Source organism: Ambystoma mexicanum, chromosome 12, assembly GCF_040938575.1.
Source record: "Ambystoma mexicanum isolate Mex_15411 chromosome 12, UKY_AmexF1_1, whole genome shotgun sequence".
NCBI lineage: Eukaryota > Metazoa > Chordata > Amphibia > Caudata > Ambystomatidae > Ambystoma > Ambystoma mexicanum.
The window spans coordinates 525,278,754-525,302,072 of record NC_090936.1 but is presented as its reverse complement, the minus strand read 5'-3'; the positions used below and the strand labels follow the sequence as shown (position 1 = coordinate 525,302,072).

The 23,319-nt window shown below is 46.9% G+C and overlaps 1 protein-coding gene across 1 annotated transcript in view; it reads right to left on the bottom strand.

Moving 5' to 3' along the window:
• The window catches only part of OSBP (oxysterol binding protein), a 1,428,945-nt gene that overhangs the window by 895,679 nt on the left and 509,947 nt on the right, over positions 1 to 23,319 (bottom strand). Inside the window, exon 5 of the mRNA XM_069628826.1 lies at positions 20,835 to 20,937. Coding sequence (XP_069484927.1) covers positions 20,835 to 20,937 — 103 coding nt within the window. The remainder of the gene's footprint in view (positions 1 to 20,834; positions 20,938 to 23,319) is intronic.

The window sequence follows — 23,319 nt, the reverse complement described above, 5'->3', positions numbered from 1 at the left end:
AGCAGGCTGATGAGGATGACGGCAGAAAAGGGACAACGCAGTCCACAAAGTAAATGCAGGCCAGCGGGGAGCAGCAACTACTGAGATGTCACAGCTGAAGCCGACCACGCAGAGAGCGTGAGACGAAAGAGTGCGTTCTGGGACCAGCCTTAGCCCGAACAGCAGCTCCCTGGAGGCAGGGGTTTACCGGGGCTAGCTGGCGGGGACAGAAGAGCCTGAAAGTACCATAGATAACTAGGCATTAGAAGAGAAGAGAGACTGGAAAAGAGAATTTAAACTAATGTTTATACCTGAAGTAAGGACCTGGGAACCCCAAGTACAGAAAAGGAAATACAACAATTATAGGGACAACAGCAGTACCTGACAGGATAGTGAACCAGGTCTGCTATACGATCAACAGAGAAGCTGGAGAACAGCCAGGGGAAAGGGAGTAACTTCCTCTGGAATTGTGAGAAGTTTGAAAAGAACCAGGGGAAAGTCATACCACCTGGGAAAGTAGCAGAACACCAGAAGAGGGGAGACACTCTCCAGGCATCCAACAGTAAAATCAGTAATCATGGTCAATAAGGAATGCTGAGTTTTTGAAACGGAGTTGAACCAAGAACTTTTAGTCCTCTTTGAGACTTTTTACTTGGAATTTTGTTTTCACCTTGGAAAATGATTGTGACCTGGGTAAGGGAGACCTTACCTCAAGGAGCAGTCCCTTGTTTTCACTGGAACTAGAAGCTGCTGTCCAAAAGAAGGGAGTCATTCTTCTGTACCAAGAAGACGCACCAATCCTTTACTTTAATTATAAGTGTAAGGGAAGGGAAGGGAATCTGTTTCGGACACAGGGTGGTGGACTTATTATTTTCCTGAAATCCTGACAGTCTTCTTAGTGTTTTTGGGTGAGGCCGGGAAACCCCTCTTAGAAGATAGGGAATGTTAGAGTGTTCTCTTTATTTTCTTAAATTAATGAACGTTTATAGCCAAACGAATGCCACCTGTGTGTCAATCTCCTCCTTTCACACCCTTACACTATACTAAGGGTGTTCCCTAAATAACAAAGCTAAGGTACTCCTGTCCATGAGAGTCCAAAACAAGAAAAGTCCACTGTCCAAACTAACCCATCCTAACACTAACACTATTAGAACAACAAACGTATAGGAGAATGACTCCCTTCTCATGTGAGGGGATTCTCCACCAAGTTCAGTTCAATAAAGTATTCATAGGTAGCTCTTGGCAACAACTTATTAAACCAGTTCTGATACCGGATTCCTCAAGGTTTCAACTGTTTTGTTTAGTCTATTATTTCTTTCTTCCTTACTTTCCTCTATCTGTTCTAATACATTTTGCCCCTCTACTTTAATGTGACAGGTTTGTTCCATCCCTTTATTCAGACTTAAGATCTTCCTTTCATTAATGTCCACTCTTTATATTGACTGGGACAAATATGAACGTTCCAGTAAGAATTCACACTCTAAGGTATTACTGCATCTTGACTGCAACAAGTATGAGCATTCCAGTAATTATCTTCGGCTCCCCTGCCTGGTCTCCAGCTTTCCCAGTTGCCTGGTTTGTTCAGGGATGACATCTCCAGGGCTCGAAAGAGGTTGGAACCTTCACTTCTGAAATTGGCTTCTCGTTTCTCCGGCAGCGTCACAAACGTTCTCTCAATTCCTTCCTCGGTCAGCTCGCCCTGTAACACCTCAGTGGGTATTGGAGTGGTATTGGAGTCGTTAACGGAGCGCCAGGTCCACCGAGGCCCGCCTGTGGTCACAACACCATTCGTCTCCTGCTCATGATACCCTGTATTCTCCTCGGTCTCTCAGGTCTCTTCTCTTTTTCCACACAGCGTGTTGAGAGCTGTACCCAAGCTTCTCTCCAGCATCAGAGGCCACGCGTCCACATTTTCCTCAGCTTACCTTGGTCAACGGATTCAAAACTCCTGCGTTCTCTCTCTCAAGGTCTCCGCTTCCAAGTTTTATAAGGCTGCTGTGGAACTTGCCCGGCACACTGTCAAAGTCCTTCCTCTCGGTTTGACTCATACTCTGTATTCTTCCAGTGGTTTTCTTTGTCCGAGTACCATAGAAGTTTTCCTTCACATGTACCAATAATGTATTTGAATGACAATAACAGATTCTGATGTGTTCTTTATTTCTTTCTTCACAAGATGTTATTGAAGGAGGGTTAGTGGTATGTTGCTTAGGGACATCCTCATAAGAACAGGAGTCCTTGTCCCCAGAAGAGGAGTCTCTCTGGTGAGGTCCCACTTGCCACTATCCCTAGGGAGGGTATTGCGTTGCAGGCTCCCCTCCCTAGCTTTGTAGGGAAAGGCTCCCCCCTAGGGAGAAGTGATGGAATCCTGCGATTCATCACAGTGTAAACTAACACTTTCGAAATAACTGCCAACATTTCTTGCTGTCGTTTGTTCTTAAGACACTATGCATCAACTGCCAATTTATTGTCCTAGTTGTATTCTTATGTGCATTCAACCAATTTGTATACTTGGTGTGCGGATTTCTGGTGATATGCCTGTGCTGGGTTTCAGTGTAATATCCCAGGATGGACGGTTTTTACATGGCACGAACACTGCGTTGCTTTTCTATTAGCAATTGCTTTGTCATATTTTATCCGGATAGTTTTACTAGCTTGAGTTCTTGTATAAGATGAAGTACCAGCCTGCTTGCCATGTCTGGATAATATTTCAATGATAGCATCTACTTCACTATGGATTAAAGTTGTTATAACATCTCGATAATAGAACAGCCTTCTATTTAGGTTACCAACATTACGCTCATTCTAAATGATTCCAATACCCTGCAAGATAACTTCAGAATGCCCTTCCAATTAACTCTGTTATCAGACATACAATTAATTTTTAACTGTAGTATTTTATAGTCAGTGAGGGGTGTAGATAATGTGTTTACGACAGGGCTACCCATTTGGACAACCACATCATAAAACTATAATCAGCTCTTCTGTAAAACAGGTCATTGGTCAAAGTCAGCTGGACTCCTTTTCCCTTCCTCATTTAAATATTCCAGACCATACGCTCACATACAACTCAGCCACTTGGCTCCCAACTGAATTTAATATACATTCTTACACTTGGGTGAACAAGACCTTTCTTTGTGACACAAACATTCAGGTTTGTACCTGGCCAGCTCACAATAAGCCTTATCTCCACAAGTTATAATTTCCTCCTTAGAGTAATTCCAGCTCCATTCTATCAATATTCCCATTAGGTACGTCATACTTTCAGCATTTTCTTTACCCCCCGTGAGGTCATAGATGCTAACCAACAGAGACAGATAATTATGTTATCCATTACTTAGGCATACAAAACATTCGGATTATCATTCCTCACCCAAGGCTCATGAGCTTCAGTGCCTATAACCAGTTTGCCACTAGGTCTCCTCGCTGCCCCTCTTACAGCTACTTTGTTTATAATCTCATATCAATCTATTGTTAAACTGGGGTGAGCCATGTTTCTGGCAGCAGGAAGGTGCTGCTACTTAATAGTTTGTGCAGGCCTGCTTCTCTGATGGTATAGCAAGTATGGCCTCTAGTGTTCCAACTAATCAAGGACAGGTGGACATCCTTTATGTCCGATGTAATTCAATAATTTCCTTATAGAACTACCCAGGGATTCAGGCCCATTGTCCCGGTGTAGTTCCACTGAAGTATTAACGTTGTGTTCATTAATTATTCGTCTGCTAGGCACATCCAAGGTCACCTTAAACCGTGTCAACTGTCTTTCATCGAAGCTTGCTTTGTAAGGAGATCAAAGTTTAAAACTGTAGCCCATCTTTAAGAAGTGACAAATTCTCTGGAATTGTGGGTAGTCTGTATTTGCACTTTATAGGATTTCTATAGCGTCTTACGCCAAAGCGCTTAATATAGGTGATACAAATAAAATGTAAAAATCAAATTGCATCAGAATCCATTATGAAGAAAGTAAGTAGGTCTTAAAGAGAGTATGGAAGAGAGAAAAAGAGGAAGAAGCTCGAATATCAAGAGGGAGAGCTTTACATAACTTAACAGCTAGAATTGAAACAACGAAAGTGAGGATGAGCACTGGGGTGGGGTAGACAGTAAGAAGAAATTGCGCATGTGAACATAGGGTGCGGGAAGGTGAATCAAGAGACTTCTAGGGATGAAAGATAGAGAGGAGCCATAGGACAGCCTTTTAAACATAATACACAAAAAATGAAACAAAAGACGGGATTCATAAAATAGCTATTGAAGAGATCAGAGAGCAGGAACAACAGTCACGAGGAGAAAGAGGAGTCCGATTGCTGAATTATAAATATAACTCAGAGGAGGTAACTGATGAGCAGGAAGGCCGAGAAGGAACAAGTTACTTACCTGTAACTGTGTTCTCCAGCATGGGTCTGGCATGGATTCACATGCTCGAATATTCCCCGTCGTCAGGCTGGGAATCCTCGGTAAAGAAAAAACCAGTATCAGTTTCGTTTCTGATCTGTCTTTCGTAGTAGTAACCAATCACTGATCTCTGCGTCATACTGACCACAGCCAATGACTGCCTCTACCTAAGCCCCGCCTCTGGCAGCCATCTTCAGATTTGGTAGCACGTGAAGTGGCAGTATGACCAAGTGAAGAGCCGCAGAGGGGAAGGCGGGAGGGTTCGCATGTGAATCCATGCCAGACCCATGCTGGAGAACAACAGTTACAGGTAAGTAACTTGTTCCTTCTCCAGCATGGGGTCTGGCATGGATTCACATGCTCATGAATAAAGAATACATAGAAGTACACACATGCACAACCACGGGAGGTGGCAAAGGCGCAACATTAAGCATTACATCAAACTCAATATTAAGCAAATCTTACCTCCTCACCAGGCTCACGTTAGGCGAACAGGTTGCGCAGCACTGCTTGGCCGACCCTGGACTCCTCCCTGGAATCCCGATCGACGCAGTAGAATTTCGTGAAGGTGTGCGTCGACCTCCACGTAGCAGCCCTGCAGATGTCCAGCAAGGGCACACCAGATAGGAACGCTGTGGTAGCTGCGATCGCTCTGGTGGAATGGGCTCTCGGACGGCCAGGCAGCGGTCGGTTTGCCAACCGATGACAGTACATGATACAGCCGGAGAGCCATCTGGAAATGGAAGCCTTCGAGAGAGCCTTCCCCTGATTGACAGGTCCAAAGTTCACAAAGAGTTGTGATGTCTTCCGAAAACACTTTGTGCGGTCCACGTAGAACTTCAGCGCTCTAGCCACATCCAGCGAGTGCAAAGTCCTTTCAGCCGGCGACGAAGGCGACGGGAAGAAAACAGGCAACACCAAGGGTTCGTTGAGGTGGAAGTCCGACGGCACCTGGGCATGAAGGAGGGGTGCGTCCTGAGCACTACCCTCGTGTCGTGAAAAGTCAAGTACGGGGCCTTGCAGGAAAGGGCCTGGATCTCTCCCACCCGTCGTGCGGAGGTGATGGCCACAAGAAACGCTGTTTTCCACGACAAGAACTTCAGCGGAGCCGAGTGCAGAGGCTCGAACGGAGGTCCCATGAGCTTGGTCAGCACCACGTTGAGCTCCCACGCCGGGGCCGGAGCCTTCACCGGCGGGAACGATCTGAACAGTCCCTTCATGAACTCTTTCACCAGACGATGAGACCACAAAGACATCAGCCCCGTGGTTCTGGTGTATCGGGAGCCTTGGCCAGTGTCAGTAGGTACGGCAGTACTTGGGGAGCCGTAATCTGTAGAGGGTTAATCTTCTGTGCGTGGCACCAGACAGAGAACCTCTTCCATTTGTGTCCGTAGCATTTAAGAGTTGAGGACGCCCTGGCCTTTCAAGAACCTCTCTGCAGTCGGCCTGATTGTCGTATCCTCCAAACTCTAACGCTGCAGGAGCCAGGCCTGTAAGTTCAGCGACTTCGGGTCGTGATGGAGGATGGCGCCTCCTTCCCTGGAGAGAAGATCCGCGTCCCCTGGCAGCTTGATTGACGGGGACGCTGACAAGTCCAGAAGGTCCGGGAACCATATCTGCCTCGGCCACGCAGGTGCGACGAGGATCATCCTGCACCGTGACCTCTTGAGCTGGTTGATGAGCCGGATCAGCAATGGCAATGGAGGGAACGCATATAGAAACAGGCCCTCCCAGGGGAACGAGAAAGCATCGCCCATGCTCCTCGGCTGGGGAAACCTGCTGGCGAACCTCCGGCACTTGGAGTTCGTCGCCGTCGCGAACAGATCGATCTGGGGTGTGCCCCACCGTCGGAAGAGGCGGTCCACTAGATCCTGTCGTAGTTCCCACTCGTGGCACGAGCGCAGCTCCCTGCTGAGTGAGTCGGCGATGGTGTTTTTTATCCCTGCCAGATGAAACGGCACCAGAAACATCCCTTGGGCGACGGCCCAATGCCACAGATCCTGCGCCTCCCTGGACAGGGCTGGGGACCTGGTTCCACCCTGTTTCCTGATGTAGAACATGGTGGTGGTGTTGTCGGTGAAGATCCTCACCACCTTGCCCTGGAGGGACGGAAGGAAGGACCTGAGGGCCCAAACCACTGCACGGAGCTCCAGGACGTTGATATGGAGGAACTTCTCCGTCGGGAGCCAAAGGCCTCTAGCGTGCAGATTTTCGGTGTGCGCTCCCCACCCTTCCAGGGAGGCATCCGTGGTCACTGTCTCCTGATGGCCGGGGGTCTGGAAGTCCATGCCTGCCGTCAGATGCGCGCGGGTGCCCCACCACCGGATCGCTAGTCGGAAACTCTCGTCGAGTGTGATCCTCTCCTCGAAGCTGCCCGTCGTCTGGATCCAGCACGCGTCCAGGAACTCCTGCAACGGGCGCATCCAGAGCCTGCACAGGGGGATGAGGTAAATGCAAGAAGACATCATTCCGAGGAGGGACTTGATGGACCTCACTCTGGCCGCGTCCGCAACCAGCATCCGCTGCACCTTGCCCAAAATGGCCCTCGTCCTTTCCTCCGACGGATAGGCCAGAAGCGACACTGTCGAGCTTCGCTCCCAGAAACAGTGCATCTTGCGCGGGCACCAGGTGGGACTTGGCGTAGTTTATGGAGAATCCCAGGTCGTGAGAAGTTGGACGGTCCTTGCCGTGTGCTCCACGGCGAGCTCCTTCGTCTTCGCTCGGATGAGCCAGTCGTCCAGGTAGGGGTAGACGTGGATCCCCTCTCGGCGCAGCTGCGCCGCCACCGGTGCGAGGCACTTGGTGAACACCCTGGGTGCCGACCTCAATCCGAAGGGAAGGGCTCTGAACTGATAGTGACGCCCTTGGACCACGAACCTGAGAAACTTTCGGTGTCCCTTTCGGATGGGAATATTGAAGAAGGCATCCTCCAAATCCAACGACGACAGGAAATCGCCCTCCTCCAGCTGACCCAGGACGTGTTGGAGGGTGACCATCCGGAACTTCTGTGCCTTGATGAATTTGTTCAGTCGTCGTAGGTCCAGGATGGGACGCCATCCTCCCGTCTTCTTCACGAGGAAGTATCTTGAGTAAACTCCGGAGCCCCGAAGCCTCTTTGGGACGAGCTCAATGGCGCCCTTCCTGAGCATCGCCTTTACCTCCAAGAGAAGTTGAGGGACGTGATGTTCTTTCCTGGCCACAGGGGGGGACGCGCGGGCACCTCTTTAGAAACTCGAGCGCGTGACCCTGGGCTAGGGCGTCCAGCACCCAACGGTCGGTGGAGATGGACTCCCACACGATGACGAAGCTCGCCAGCCGGCCTCCCACCGGGGTGCTTCGGTGGGGGCCCGACCCCACGGCCGGTTCAGTCCTGCTTCGACGAGGCTTTGCCGCCTTGACCTCCTTGGCGACGACGGCGGGGACCGCCTGACTTGCCTCGTCCCCTGTAAGCTTCCTGCGACGACGAACGGGCCGCTTGACGGTAGGTGGAAAACCCACCGCCGGAACCTTTGGAGGCACCCTGTTTGCCTCCGCCGCTCCGAAAGGGCAGCCGCCGTTGCTGGAGAACCCCGAGAGCCCGGGCCGTCTCCGTGTCTGCCTTGATGGCTTGAAGGGAATCGTCCACTGTTTTCCCAAACAGGTTGTTTCCGTCGAACGGCATGTCCAAGACTCTGGTCTGCACGTCCTGACAGAAGTCAGTAGCCTTGAGCCATCCACGCCGCCTAAGGCACACGCCGTTGCCCAACTGGCGAAATCCAGTGTCAGCGATGTCCGTCGCAATCGTAATGGCGTGGTCCGACGCCACCTCTCCTTCCTGCAAGATCTCTAGGGCATCCGCCCTCTTGTCGTCCGGTAAGAAGTCCAGCAGGGGGGCCAGTTTGTACCACAACTCCCTGTCGTAGCGGGCTACGATAGCCAAGGCGTTGGCCGCCTTAATCGTCGTCGCTGCAGACGAGATGACCCTGCGTCCCATCGTATCCAATTTCTTTCCCTCGCCGTCCGGCGGGGAGGTCGACGTAGAGGCCGCATCCCCCCCGCTTTCTTCCTGGCCGCCGCGGAGACGACCGAGTCCGGGGTCGGCAAGGGGGCCGCATCCGGGACCCGGTACTTCTTTTCGTACCGATCCCTTCTAGCCGGCGTCGTGGATGGGTTCTTGAGGTGGGCAAGGCCCTCATCCCAAATATCATCCAGTAGAGGTACAGAGAGGACCGTCTTCCTCTTGGCCTCGCGCCGTTGATAAAGGAAACCTTCCTTCTTCTCTTCCGGGCAGAGCTGGAAAAGCTCGGATGCCCTGGCGATCATGGAGTGAAACGATCCAATCTCGGCAGGCGGGGAAGCCCGGGTGGGAGGGGACGACGGCAGATCCTCGTCGTAAACCTCCTCATCCGTACCCGTCGCGGCCGTGTCAATCCCTGTATCATCCCCACGAGTCGTGGACAGGGAGGAGGGCTGCACAGGGCGCGATGGCTGAAAAGGAGGTGGAGGATGAATCCTTCTTCTCTTAGGGGGAGGGCTCCCAGAAGGGCCTGGCTACGGGTCCCCAGTCGGAAGCGGTTCCTCCGCTGGTGGTAACGGCAGTCTCGTCCTTATCTCCGAGCATAAGGACTGTATAGCCAACAAAATGGCCGCCGAGTTGTCTTGCGGCACTGGTTGAGGGGATTCCGACGGGCGGTCAGGGGCCCCGTCGGCACCCTCAACGTTATCGTCGTCTGCCACGTCGGGGTCCCTCCCGACAGGCTGGTCTTCTTCCACGCCAACGCTGTGGCTTAAGACTTCGATCATCTCTTCCTCAGAGGTTGAGGCCGAATCCACGATGACCTCCTGCCCCCCCTTTTTCTTCTCCGTCGGAAGTTTCACGGGGGTCCTGTCGATGGCATAAAAGAGGACTCCCTCCGCGGTGGCAGGGAGACTCTGAGCCCCAAGGTCGCCACCACTGGTGTAGCCTCCACAGGCTGAGCCAGGGACGCCGAGACTGTCTCGATAGAGGCCTTGGCCGGATGGATTAAGGCTTTCACCACCTTAGGTGCGCTCACCGCCTTCTCCTTGGGGGGAGGGTCACTGCCTCACTTTCCCTCCGATGGGGCCTTCGAGCTCGACCGGGGCCTCTCCAGGAGCTTCGCCGGGTGCTCGGCCTTCCTCTTACCCGAACCAGAGCGTTGGCTCATGGTTGATGGTGCCGGGGAGGATGCGCCCTGCCTGGCGCCCGTAGAGCCCGACCGTTCGGCGCTCCCGGTGCCAGCGGACTCGCGGTGCTTGGCCTTGTGTTGGACCCCCGTCGCCGGGGCGTCCTCAAAGGTCTTAGAAGACCGCTCGGATTTCTTCTTCTTCTCGCCTGACGGGCTCTTCCCTTCCAGCCAGTTGACGAGACGTTGATGGCGGTCCTTCATGGTCCGCTCCGACATATTGCCGCAAAACGCACAGTCCTTCGCCACGTGCGTCTTGTTCTCATGTAGGCAGTACAGACAAAGGAGTGTTCGTCCTCCTTAAAGACATTCTGAAGCTGGCATCCAGGGCAGACCCTGAACAGCTTTCCGGGCGTCGAGCTTCCCTTCTCCTGGGCCATGTCCGAGATGGGCCTGAGAAACTTCTGGAGTCCTCCAAAAGCGTGGCTCGACGAAATCTTCACCCTTGAGGGGCGTAGACGAATCCGACACGGGTCCCCGATGATCAGATGAAGAAACGGTGGAGCTTGAGGCTCTTTGACCGAAAAATCTAAGTTTTTGAGAAAAAAAAAACGTGAAAAAATAGCACTAACGCTCGAGAGCAATAGCACGAGGATCCCAACACTTGAACGTGCGGTAAAAATCTGAAGATGGCTGCCAGACGCGGGGCTTAGGTAGAGGGCAGTCATTGGCTGTGGTCAGTATGACGCAGAGATCAGTGATTGGTTACTACTACGAAAGACAGATCAGAAACGAAACCGATACTGGTTTTTTCTTTACCGAGGATTCCCAGCCTGACGACCGGGAATATTCATGAGCATGTGAATCCATGCCAGACCCCATGCTGGAGAAGTAGTGATGGATCGTAGAAGAATCGAGTGAAAATTAGAGCACAAACAGGGGGTTTGTGCCATGGAAGGAAAGAAAGAAGCAGGTGCATTGTAGAGATGATAACGTCAGGAAAGTGCAACAGAGGAAATATGAAGCCAAGGAGAGCGTGGAATACAGAATGACTCCAAGATTACGAGCAGGAGGTGAGATCAGAAGAGAGGATGGAAGGAAAAGAACAGAGGCAGGAGGCAGCAGAGGTGGGCTAGTAGAAGCATGGAAGAAGAGAACTGTCTTGGATGGGATAAGATGTAAAAAAAAAAAAAAAAATGTAGACATCCAAGAATGGTTAGATACAAGACAAGCTATCAGAGTAGAATGAATAGAAGCAACCAGGTAGAATTGTCTGTACAGGCAATACGTGGGGCCTATGCATAGCATGTGAATGTAACAGATCACCAAGGTGCAAAAATGATTTTAGAGCATGGCACAGTTCCTGCTTGGTTATAGGTCATTAAATCACTGGAAAAACAGAGTTTAACATAAAAAACGATACGTTGATAAAGTTAAGAAAAACATTTAGACATGTCCATCGTATATTGTTTCTCTGTCATGATGTGCCATCTAGTGGAATTTTATAGCATAATTGACTAGTTAAACAATATACAAAACTCATCCCCGATACCTATCACTCAAATGTGTCATGTATTCTATTTTTATAATGTACTGGGACACCCCACAAAGCACCCTTCCCGTCTGTTCCCGTCCTAAGCCCCATCCTATCCTATCCACTTACAAATTCACGAACCCCCCGCCCCCAAGAACGCCTTCACTTTAAACGTTGATTATCACTATATTAAGCTGTTTTTTCAAACAAAATTTAAAAACAATATTTGCCCACTATTTTTTAATAGATTTTTTTTTCCACCAATATGATTTGATACCTTCCTACCTAGTATTCATGTCCACGTTTAATAACGCATCACTGAGCAAGAGATTAGCCCTGCCCTCGAAAAACCTCACAAATGGACACCAAAGATCAGTATGGCGACTCAAAATCAGAAATCAATTCGATCAACATCTATTATTGCCTACCACACTAGGTTCTACAAACCTCTCAAGACAAATATTCGTACAACACACCATAATATATTCAAATATATTTTATTTGTACAAATACATACATTCTTTACAATACATAAACTGACAATACAGTACTTAACATGTATCATTAGGTGCATAAATCACAGGCAAAGCTGTTGTACAATAGAACACTCAAAACATGATGTTTCAATATGCAATAAATTGCATAGTGCATTAAAGTGCAAAACATTTTTTAGTACAACAGATTTCAAATAAACTGTGGGAAAAAGTGTCTGTGTGGCCCACAATCTGACCATATATTCAGTCTGACTTCATATTTAAATTACTTAATGAAGACACGACAATTGGCATTGGTGTTAATCCCACGTTGACAAACCTGTCTAACATATACAAATCTTATATGATTTTCAGAGTACTTCGGGATATGTGGTCCAATAAAGCGGTAGGTTGTCAAAATCGAGAATTCATGGAGCAGAACTTTTAAAAAAAAGTTGAACAAACGTTTATTTTTCTTTCATTTTCAAAGTAGTTGGTGGGATGGAGGCCCTGTGGGGGCAGAAGAGCAAGAGATCTAGGTTTCATATGCACATCTTCATCCTAATAACTCCACCCTCACCCCCCTCTCAGATTCTCCTGATAAAGGCAATCTTTGAAAGCACAAGAGATTGATGAGGTAAGGAAAAGTGCAATATGAATGACATTGTGAATCTGTGATTTCCCCCAATAATATTTTTTTTTAGTGAAAAGATAGACAAGGAGTTCTGCCCAGTTATGTATTCATATTTTATTTTGTATCTTATAACACACAACTCTCCCTCAGTGTGCACAAAAAAACTAAACAAGACTAACAAGATTAAGTGCATCAATATTCAGACAAGAAATCTCTTGACCTTCTGGAAATTTGAAAACGGAGTAGAAAGCTAATCATTGAAGTTAAAAAAGTAGGTCTCTATAGCTTTCGTGAAGCTACCAAGATTCACAGCCTTCCGCAGATTAGGTAGGAGATTATTCCATAGCTCTGGAGCACAATAGTCAAAGCATGTCCCACCAAAGTTCTTTCATTTGATGCACGACTACAAGATTCTATATTTCCCATTGGATCTGAAGGCTCTAGATGAAGCTGCATCCTGTAAACGGCACTGAAAGGTAGCTGGGGCTTTTCCTGAGCAGCATTTATGTGTTACGGACAGGATTTTATGCAATATGCTATGGCACAACGGAAGCCAATGGAGCTCTATCCTTGCCTCCGACATGCACCATCCCTTTTAGACTATTTACAGCTCTGACTGCTCCGTTCTGAATTATCTGTAATGATTTTAGATTGGTTTTGAGGATACCAATCAGCCCATTATAATAATCAATTTTGTGTTAATCAGAACAGCATAGACCAGATTATTAGAAGAAAGAAAAGGCCTAATCCGTTTCATTAAATTGGTTGTATAAGCACAAGAGGATCTGAGGTGTCTTTGTTTCTTCATGGATAGATTGGAATCCAACACAACACCCCATTGTTTTGACAGAAGATCCCACTGGTATATTACAGCCAGCAATTACGAATTGTTTATACCTTTCGCCAAGTTTCTTCCATCTCTGAGCCATCCCAATAACGAGCAGCTCTGTTTTGAAGTCATTTAAAGCCAAGGAGTTAACGGCCATCCAAGTCTGAACAATCAAATAAACATGGTTGATTGTCAAAGAGTCTATGTCATAATCACCAGTCAATTCAAAAATCAGCTGGGTGTTGTTCGTGCAGTTAGCATATTTTACCCCCGACATGTCCAAAATATCAAATAGTGGGTGCATATAAATATTGATAAGTGCCGGGAACAAACATGAGCCCTGCGGAAGCCCCACATGGCATGGAACCAGGTGGTGCCTTTAAGCCCGCAGCCAATACCCTTGAGGTTTGTGGCCCAAGAAAGGAACCAATCCATGATGTGGCTGCCTCAAAGCAATTGGCAACCTCAGAGAGCCTTTTTTGCAATAGTGCATTGTCAACAAGATTGCACGCAGCAGAAAGATAGAGTAACATGAGCAAAGCTGTCCGACCCCCTTTCCACAACATCAGTGACATATGCGCTAGGTCAATCACAGTATTCAACTACAGGGAGTTCAATAGCTTTGCGGTTTACCGACTCTTCAAGAAGAAAATCAATGCATTCTTGAGGAGTTTCGAAGCCTCGGCAGCCGATGTTATGAGTGGCCTGAATGAAACATACCCTTATTGATTCAATATTTAGGACTTTTTCTACAAAAACAATGCAGAAACACTTTAAATTCACAGGTCTGCACCCCTTCGGTCCTTCTCAATCACCATGGAGTTGCAAGGAACATTCATCCCATTGTGGGATTCCAACAAGAAGGTTTTTGCTTTTGATATGTTTTAGGCATTCATTTGATGGAGCACAGTCGGGAAGAGGTGCAGGCCCATTTTCATATGGAAATCTACCTGCTTCAGGATGTGGGCTTTTTGAGAAATTCAGAGGCAAGCCCTTCTCTGAAGATCTTGAGTGTGGTAAATGCAAGAACTCTTAACCTTTGAGGGGGATGGACAAGTTTAATAGTTCTTTTAACCTGGTCAATTCAGGCAATTTTATCAGCTTCAAACCTGCTCAAATTTCAAGGGCGTGGGCTATATAATCAGGGTACTTTTGCTCCGAAAGCAATAAGACAGAGAAAGAAATGTCGAGAAGAATCCAGCATTTGGAAACATGGATTGGTAGAGTAATGTTTAGCTCTGCCGCAGAGCTAAACATTGCCCCACTATAAAACAAGAAGGAAAAAAAAAAAGTCCTTCCACTAAAACTCTTGGTTTTCAGAAGAGCTCCAAACCTTACGTAATAACAAATGGCAGGCGCTCAAAAAGTGGCAGTCTAACCCTTGTGACGCCGCTAAAGAAAATTTCAAAACAACTGCAAAAAAGTACAAACAGGCCATCTTTACTGCCAAATCCAAAGTGTATAAATCGGCGAATAGCTGACGCCAACTCACACTTAAAGATGAAGCCTGACATTCTCAAACACCATAAACCATTGCAATGCAAGGGTGATATATGTCCCCCCAAAATCATTAAGGAGTGTGCTGAATCACTTGCTCGGCTCCTGACCGCCTTCATCAACACCTCATTTAAATCAGGCATTGTCCCCAACAGCCTTAAAGAGGATTGGGTGCACCCCCTTTTAAATAAAACACAACACTAGACCACTCGCAACCTATTAACTACCGGCCTATAACAACCGTCCCGTTTCTTCTCAAAATATTAGACAAGGCTGCTCACAAACAGATCCACGCTATACAATCTCTTCACAAAGCCCCTTTTTGATAAGACGGATGCACTTGGGATCGCATACAGAAACTATGCTGACGATACCCAGGTGCTCCTTCCACTAACAGGCTCTTATCACCAAGACGCCACAGCCCTACGGCAAATCTACTCCACCATTCAAGCATGGATGGCCACAAATGGCCTATGCCTCAACGGGGACAAGACAGATTCTTATTCTTGGCCAAAAGTCCACCCTTGCTAAACTTGACTGTCTCTCTGCCAACTTCAAAATTGACAACTGCATCATCCCAGTCCTATCCTCTGTTAAGACTTTAGTGGTCCACAATGATGCTACTTTGTCAATGAACGAGCAGGTCAGCGCCATTGTCTCCGCCTCTGCCCTAACAACCAAATTCATTAATGCCATAAAAACCTTCCTAACTAAGGACAACTGTCTCTCAGTAGCAAGAGCCACCATAGGGGCCAAGCTTGACTATTGAAATGCGCTCCTATCCAGCACCTCCACAAAAAACAAACTTCAAATCACCCAAAATAACTCACTAAGAGCAGCCTTAAGCATTCCAAAAAGAGACCACATCTCACAAATAAGAAAGACTGTCCACTGGCTCCCAGTCAAAGGCTGCATCACTAAAAATTCTCACCACTACACACAAATGCATTATCCTTACAGCCCCTGCATACCTTTTAGACACACTATCCAGAGCTACCTCAACTAGGCCTACTAGAACATGCTACACCAACCACCTCATTGTACCATGCATCAACAGGGCCAAAGCAGGAGGGATAGGCTTCCCATATCTAGCCCCTAAGCTATGGAATGCGCTCCCCACTGCCCTCAGAGCAGAAACTTCTCTCACTGCCTTTAGAAAAAAACCTCAAAACGGCCCTCTTCAACTAATCCACTCTTGTATTTGTATTTATTTTATTTATAAAGCGCAGCAGGCCCAAGGGCATCCGGGCGCCTCACTTGGTTACAACATGGTCAAAGGCAAACAGAACATTACATTTACAATTTAAATTACAATTATATACATACAGGCAGGTACAAGAAAAGCAGGAACCTATTTGCAGTGAATGAGGCAGGCGGCTATTGCACAGGTGGAGATTGGCGAGTGGATAAAGGCGCGTCTTGGGCAGATAGCCAGATTTTGGCCATGTTTTTGAACCTTTGGAAGGAGGGTTCTGCTCTTAACAGGTTGGGCAGCGAGTTCCGAAGTTTGGCAGCCATTACTGGGAAACTGGTCCTGGTTGATCTTTGGAGGTTGAAACGTGGTATGGAGAGGCAGTTAGTCTGAGCAGTTCTGCGGGGTCTGTCAGAGGTGTGGAAGGAGAATCTGTTGGCCAAGTAGCAGGGTGCTTAATTGGACAAGTATTTGGGGGTGAGTGCAAGTGTTTTCAATGATATTCGTTGTGAGACTGAGAGCCAGCGTATATTACGTCTGGTGTCTGAGATATGTTGGTTCCTGGGGATGTTAAGAGCTGCTCTGATGGCATTGTTTTGGATAATTTGTAACTTGTTTAGGTTACAAAGGTTGGTGCCCTGGTAGAGGGCATTACAATAATCGATACAAGTGTCCTAGCAAGTGTGATGCAGTTAGCTGGTGATGAGAAAGGACGACTCGCTGTGATGAGCTTGCAGGTGTATGCCGCTGCAAAAGTGACTGCATTAGTTTGTCTAGCCAAGGATAGTGTGGAGTCGATGTAGATCCCTAATGTTTGTGTCTCCTTGGACACCTTAATAACGTTACCATCAATGGTGAAGGAGTGAAATGCGGGGTCTAGTTTGGTAAGTCGTTGATGAGAGCCGAGAATGAGGAGCTCTGTCTTTTCATCATTTAGGCAGAGTCCATGTTGCACCATCCAAGTTTGGGTGACTTGGTAAATAGCATTAACAGAGAGAGTGTCAGTTGGATGGTCTCCTGAGATCGCGATGAGTATCTGGGTGTCATCAGCATAGTTGGTGTATGCGACACCCATATAATCCAGAATATTGAATAGTGGCTTTGTAAACACATTGTACAAAGAGGGGGGGGAGACACACGATCCCTGTGGTATCCTGCAGGTGACATGTGAGGGTGTGGGTGATGCTAGAGGGGAGAACACCCGCATCAATTTGTTGTCCAGGAATGAACTGATCCAGGCTGTGGCTTTGTCCGAGAAGTGGGCAGCTAGTTTAAGGTGTTGGAACAGTATTTGGTGGTTTACAAGGTCGAATGCTGCAGAGAGGTCAAGGAGAAGTAGAAGTGCAAGTTTACCCTTTTGTTTTAAGACTTCAATTTGAGTTGAGACAGATAAGGGCAGTTTCGGTGCCGTGTCGCGGCCGAAACCCAGATTGCCCAAGTCCCAGAAGTTTGTTGGATTCAAGATATTCTTGAATCTGTAAGTAGGCCGCTCGATCAAGGATTTTTAGTAAAAAAGGCACCGTAGTGATGGGCCTGTAATTAGTAGGTATGTTAGCATCAAGGGTAGGTTTTTTTTTTAGGAGCGGGATAACCCAGGCATCCTTGAGGTTGTCAGGTACGATCCCAGTGCTGAAGGATGAGTTAATGAAAGTGGTACTGAACGGGGCTAGCTCGTGAGAAGCCTCCTTAATAGGCGCAGGGCAGAGGTCCCCCTGGCAGTCAGAGAGTTTTAGGCTGTTAATGATGTTTTCCACTTCAGTGACGGTTAGGGGTGAGAAACTGAAGGGAGTCAAAGAGTCTGGGGTAGGGTTGTTTTTTATTGGTAAGGTGTTTGGTTGTGAATTGACTTGTAAACTGGTTTGTTTGTCGTTAATTTTGGCTTGGAGGGAGGCTATCTTACCAAGGAGTGAATTTTGAATATTAGAGCATGAGGTGCTGTCTTTGATGCAAGTGTCAGAGTGACAGGGGTTTCAAGTTCTTTTAGTATTCTGAACAGCTCTTTGGTATTGGATTTGGCTTGTTTAATACGTTTGTTGTAGGTGTCTTTTTTGCCTGAAATATGGCTTCCTTGTAATTTAGCGTTGGTATAATAATGCTGGCTTTATTAGATTCAGTGGGGTTGCTTTTCCAATGTGTTTCGGAGTTTCGTTTTTCTTTGCGTAGGGTTCTAAGCTGGGGTGCAAACCAGGAGTTGAAGTGAGCTCGAGGTTTAGGTTTTCTCAGTTTAGATGGGGCAATGTAGTTGAGGGCTTTTAGCATGGTTTGGTTAAAGTTGCCAACGAGGACAGTTGGGTCGGTGCATGAGAGTGCCTGTTCATTAAGAACTGGTAGGATGAGAGGGAGGAGTTTATCACAGGTTATGTTGTGCTTATTTCTAGTGGGAATAGCAGGTGTGACGTCAGGCGTGGAGCTAGTGGTTTTGGCAGGGATGTTAAAGGTAAGTGATGGTCCATCCATGCACAAGGTTGGTTAGATTCCACATTAATTTCACAGTTAAGGTCGGCTATCCAGTCAAGGTTTCTACCCTTGGAATGTGTAGGTTTATTGATATGCTGAGTAAAGCCTAGGGTTGTGAGCATATTGTCAATCACAAGGGCAGCGGTGTCAGTAGGGTCAGAGGCCCAGGTTGAAGTCACCTAGTGCAATGATTTGAGAATTGGTTTTGGTGTTATCTGCCAGAATATTGGTTAGATCTTCAGAGAAGGTGGATAAGGGCCCTGGTGGCCTGTAAAGTAGGTGCAGTGTGATGGTGTGGTTGCGGGTGAGAGCAAATTTAACTGACAGCACTTCTGCCGAGGAAATTTGATGCACCGAGGAGAGACGGAAATTAAGAGAGTTTTTGTGGATGATGGCAATGCCACCTGCTTTGGATTGATTAGTGTTACGGTCGTGTGGATTGATGTTATAACCTGTAGGAATAGCTAGAGAAAATAAAGGCCCTGAGGCATTTCAGTGATAGCCAAGAAGTCGAGGTCATGAGTAAGAATGAGATCAGCCACATCAAGTGCACGGGCTGTGAGGGATCGGGCGTTAATTAGTGCCCCTTTGATGGTGTTAGTATCAGGGTTCTTGGCTTGGGTGGTAGGTACGTGTGGAGAAGAGACATTCCTAGCACTAGGCTGTGGGCGTTTTTTATGACGATTGGGCGTCATGTGGTGGTGAGAGGCATGGGCGAGTCTTGAACCAAGTCTGGAGTTCCTCAGTAAGATGAAGCATGGTTGGTTCGAGGTGGGTCTGGTAGCGAATTGTTGGAGCCACAGGGCGGGGTTCTTGAGGTATGGGTTATTGTGGTGAGGGGTAGTAGCCATGGTTGTAGTTATGCAATAGCGAAGGTTGGGAGATGGGGCATAGTTTCGGTTAAGTGCAGAAGCCGAGAGGAAGGTGAGGTAGAGGGTGGATACAACAGCTAATGCAAGCAGCTTGGGGAGAGGTGGTCGGTGGCAGTGATTGACTACTGGAGGTAGGTTGCGCAGGGCGTAGTGGCTAGTCACGAATGTGAGGTCGCAAGTAGGTCAGGTCGCAGTGTAGACTAGTACCAGGGAGGAGATAGCGCCGTAGTAAGGGCTAACGTACGGTTACACAGGGGTAGAGTATAAGATGGTTGATGCTATCTCACAAACTGGTAGAGTTCCACTAAGAGAGCAAGAAGCAGTTCAGCTAACTTAAAGCAGGAAGTGGTTGTAGCTAGGTTGGCTAGGCTGCAGTGTGTTACATCACAGTAGCACGGAATGCAATGGCATGCAGTTCAACTAAATGGGTGCTACGTGGCAGACCCAACCGGGAGGGCTAAGGAAGGTTTCACAGGCGTGGCACAAAATACAGTTTGAGCAGAGTAGGCATAATATGCAGTTCAGCCAAGTGAGTACTGAGGAGCAGTCCCCGCAGGGGGGGCTAGATGAGGTTTGCCAAACGTTGCACAAAATACAGTTTCAGCAGAGTAGGCATAACATGCAGTTCAGCTAAGTGAGTACTGAGGAGCAGTCCCCGCAGGGGGGGCTAGATGAGGTTTGCCAAACGTTGCACAAAATACAGTTTCAGCAGAGTAGGCATAACATGCAGTTCAGCTAAGTGAGTACTGAGGAGCAGTCCCCGCAGGGGGGGCTAGATGAGGTTTGCCAAGCGTTACACAAAATACAGTTTCATAGAATACACACAAAGTAGGCATAACATGCAGTTCGGTTACAATGAGTACTATGATGGGAGCCCTTGCTCGGATAGGCTAGGTGAGGTTTCCACAGTATAACGCAAGAATTAACATCACTGTTACTGTTAAATTGTGTTTTGGCTAGGTCAGATTAGGAGAGACTAAGGACCAGATGCGTTGTGTGGCACAGCGTGCACACGCCGCAGAGTAGAAGTCATGTGTAGAGCCAGCTGGGCGAGGCAAAATGCAGTTGTATTACTCTTCTCTCTTACCCTTTCTCACTTTCTAGCCTATCCAAGTGTTGTATAAACTGTTCCTTACAATATTGTACAATAAGTTTGCCTGTATGTTTTGTGTGTAACTAAGCTGATTTGATCACTCTCTGTAACTAGCGCCACGATGCCTTCGGGCTGTTGTGCGCTTTACAAATTCATATAAATAAATAATGTTAGAATCTGATGGCATTAAAAGATTGGAGAGGCAGATTTGGAAAGATCTGAATGGCGGGCCAAGTGTCTAGCGCACATTGACATTTTACAGATTATTGTGGGTTACTTTGCAATCCAATCCGTTGCTGTGGCAAAGACATTGTGTGCATTGCTAAGTCATTCTTTAGATGGAAATGTCAAGCTAGAATAGCACTCATTCCTTAAATCCCAGCAACTGGCTGACTGCCCGACCTTGATTCAGGGACTATGGCATCATTGGGGTCCCTCAAAGATGTATTCCTTTGCGTCTGAACAAAACAGTTGACACATGTGTCTGTAGGAATACAGACCAATGAGGCACTGGGTGCACACTCAAATGTTACATTGCTGCACTAAAAGCCCTAATTTGTGGGTGCTGTCCACCGAGTTTATTAGTATAATACAAATGTGTAAATACAAAGCTTCTCATTCATATTCCACTAAAGAAACTGCTGTTAATGCTAAACCTAGAAAAGAAAATATATATAACAAACAGAAAGTAATTGATAGTGGGTTTACAACATACAGTAAGCTTTATACAGAGAACAAATAATTAACCTCACGGGTACTTACTTATGTCCTGAACACTCTGGCATGGTAATAATTTCTGGTGCATCAAAGAACTCATTTTCATCGTCCTCATCACTCAGGTCTCCCTTTCCTGGGCCAAATGAATCTATGGAGGCAACACACATAAATTAGAACACAATCAGCAGTGCAGCCCATGGCAAAACAAACAGTACAGGCAACTACGCGCACAAAGTAACCAGGCACTGTAAGTCCCCAAGAGGTGATTCAGCATAATGAGCTAATAGGCCAAGCAGGTTACTCAGCTAGCAACACGTTGAAAGGTAGCTTAAACAAGCACCGACAAAGCCACTAGGTTTGGCTTCTGTGTGGGCATGGCATCAGCATTATCCATTTGCCAACTGCTGGCATGATACACAAACAAAACGTGTAATCTGCAGCACACCTGCACAATTCATGCTGCAATCGCGCAAAGCGCACTAAACACTGCCTTGGAAAGCATGCACTCCGTAAACATATGCTGTATTTTTTTCCAAAATAATATTTTGTATGTGGTGGCTTACAGACAGCATCCGATATTAGCATGATCACCTCAAATCTGCTGAGCTTATTTCTGCCATCAGCCATCCATAACTACAAACCTGCATTTAGTCTTGTATTTTCGTAGCACTTTAAGTACCAATTCTAACTATTGAACCCGACAACTTATTCTATAGACCTAAATACGGTGCATCAGGAGAGGGGAATGTCCAGCAATGCAGGATTGTGGGGCATAAAAAGTAATGTTTTTTGGAGCAGAATCTGGGTCTCCGATCTATAGTCAAAGAAGGAAGCGAGACAACCAGCCATCTCTTTGGCTCCCACACACCACTTTGGTGACACTACTACAGTCTAGATTCAAATTACCTCGAGATGTGCACTTTCATTTACCACTAAGAGTGCCAGTAGCTTAATGCCATCGTAGAAAATGTGTTACTTTTGGAGTCTTAGAGGAAGGGTCTATATCTGGGAGTGGCCAGGCTGACCCCGCCCCCATCAAAATACAAGGTGAGCAGCAAGGCCACCACCAAAGGTGTATCAAAAAATCAGAGGGGAAGAGCCCTCTGATGCTGTAGATATTTAGATGGCTGGATAAACAAGTTATTTTTCGCACTGAACCGCAGGACAACTAGAGACGCGAGAGGAAATCTGTAGGAGCTATTGATAGAGTACGAATGGGACAGGAATTAGAAAGAACAGGATCCAGGTAAGCAAGAAGGCTAATCAGTACAAGCAAGAAAACAGAGGAAACATGAACACCAGCGCCCATGCAACCTACCAAGAAGTTCAAAGCGAGGAGGCTACAGTCAGAGCTGCTTACATCTAATACTTCCGAAAACAATTCTGCAATGCTCCTCTGCCTCAAATTACTAGAACGTCAAGCACACCTCCCAAAAACAGTGTGTCAGAACCAAAATGAATGGTGGAAATGCGCCGCTATTAGGGGCATGACAGCTAGACTACAAGCGCATGCATGCAAGCTGCACAAATATTTATTGGGTTATCCATAGATGTGCATGCATGGTATTCTCCCACTTAATTGGCAGAAGTAAACGTTTTCTCTTCTACTGCACAATCATAATCTGCATGCAGCCCTACAGATAAGCAGCATATCAGCCACTTGGTACTACCAAAAAACTATTATACTCCAATCAAAATAGATAATGGGTGTAAAAATAACCCTAATCCTAACAAAACACAGGAAAAATCAGACATCTGAGACACAGAAGCCAACCCTCTGCTTCCACACCAACAGCTTCACAGATCTGTTTGGATCAATAGTACCACCAGAGCAGTGCCGCAGGAAGGAGCTCTAATATTTCTGCCTGGTCTCTAGAGGAATGTGTTAAGTTGTAATGAAGCAAGTAGGTTCAAAGCAGTATGGTCCTAAAGAGTATCTGTTTTAGAGTTAAGATGTATTTTTACTCACTTGAATTCGGAAAAAACACTTTTTATTCCCTAAAATCATTTTATCCTAGCTTCAAATACTCAAGCTGCAAAATCTTAGCTTGGGGCTTGTCTGCAAGCAGCCAACCGTTGGACATGAAAATTCAAAACCCCATTAAAGCAAGCCTTGCAGAAAAGTCACCACCTACTTCTACACCTAATATCACTACTGCTTTTAGTGCATACAATGTGATCCTAAAAGCCAGAAGACAGCTGGCATAGGTCAATTTGAGATCTCTGCAAAAGACCCTTGGGTTATACCTGTGTGGTAAGGTGAAGTAATTATTTACAATGGATGCATTTTATAATGCATACAATTTACAGTTCCACAAAGAAGTGAACAGGTATTTGTTCCACACAACAAGCAGACAAAAACTTTAAAAAAGATGTACTGCATACATTGTGATTCAATTGATGTGATAAGAAAATGGGTGGCTGTGAAATAAAGAAGTCCTATCAGAGTGCTGATAACCCAAACAAGGAAAAGTGGGACTATTTGGAAGAAAACATAATTAAGCAATATGACCCGAGCGGCGGGGGCATT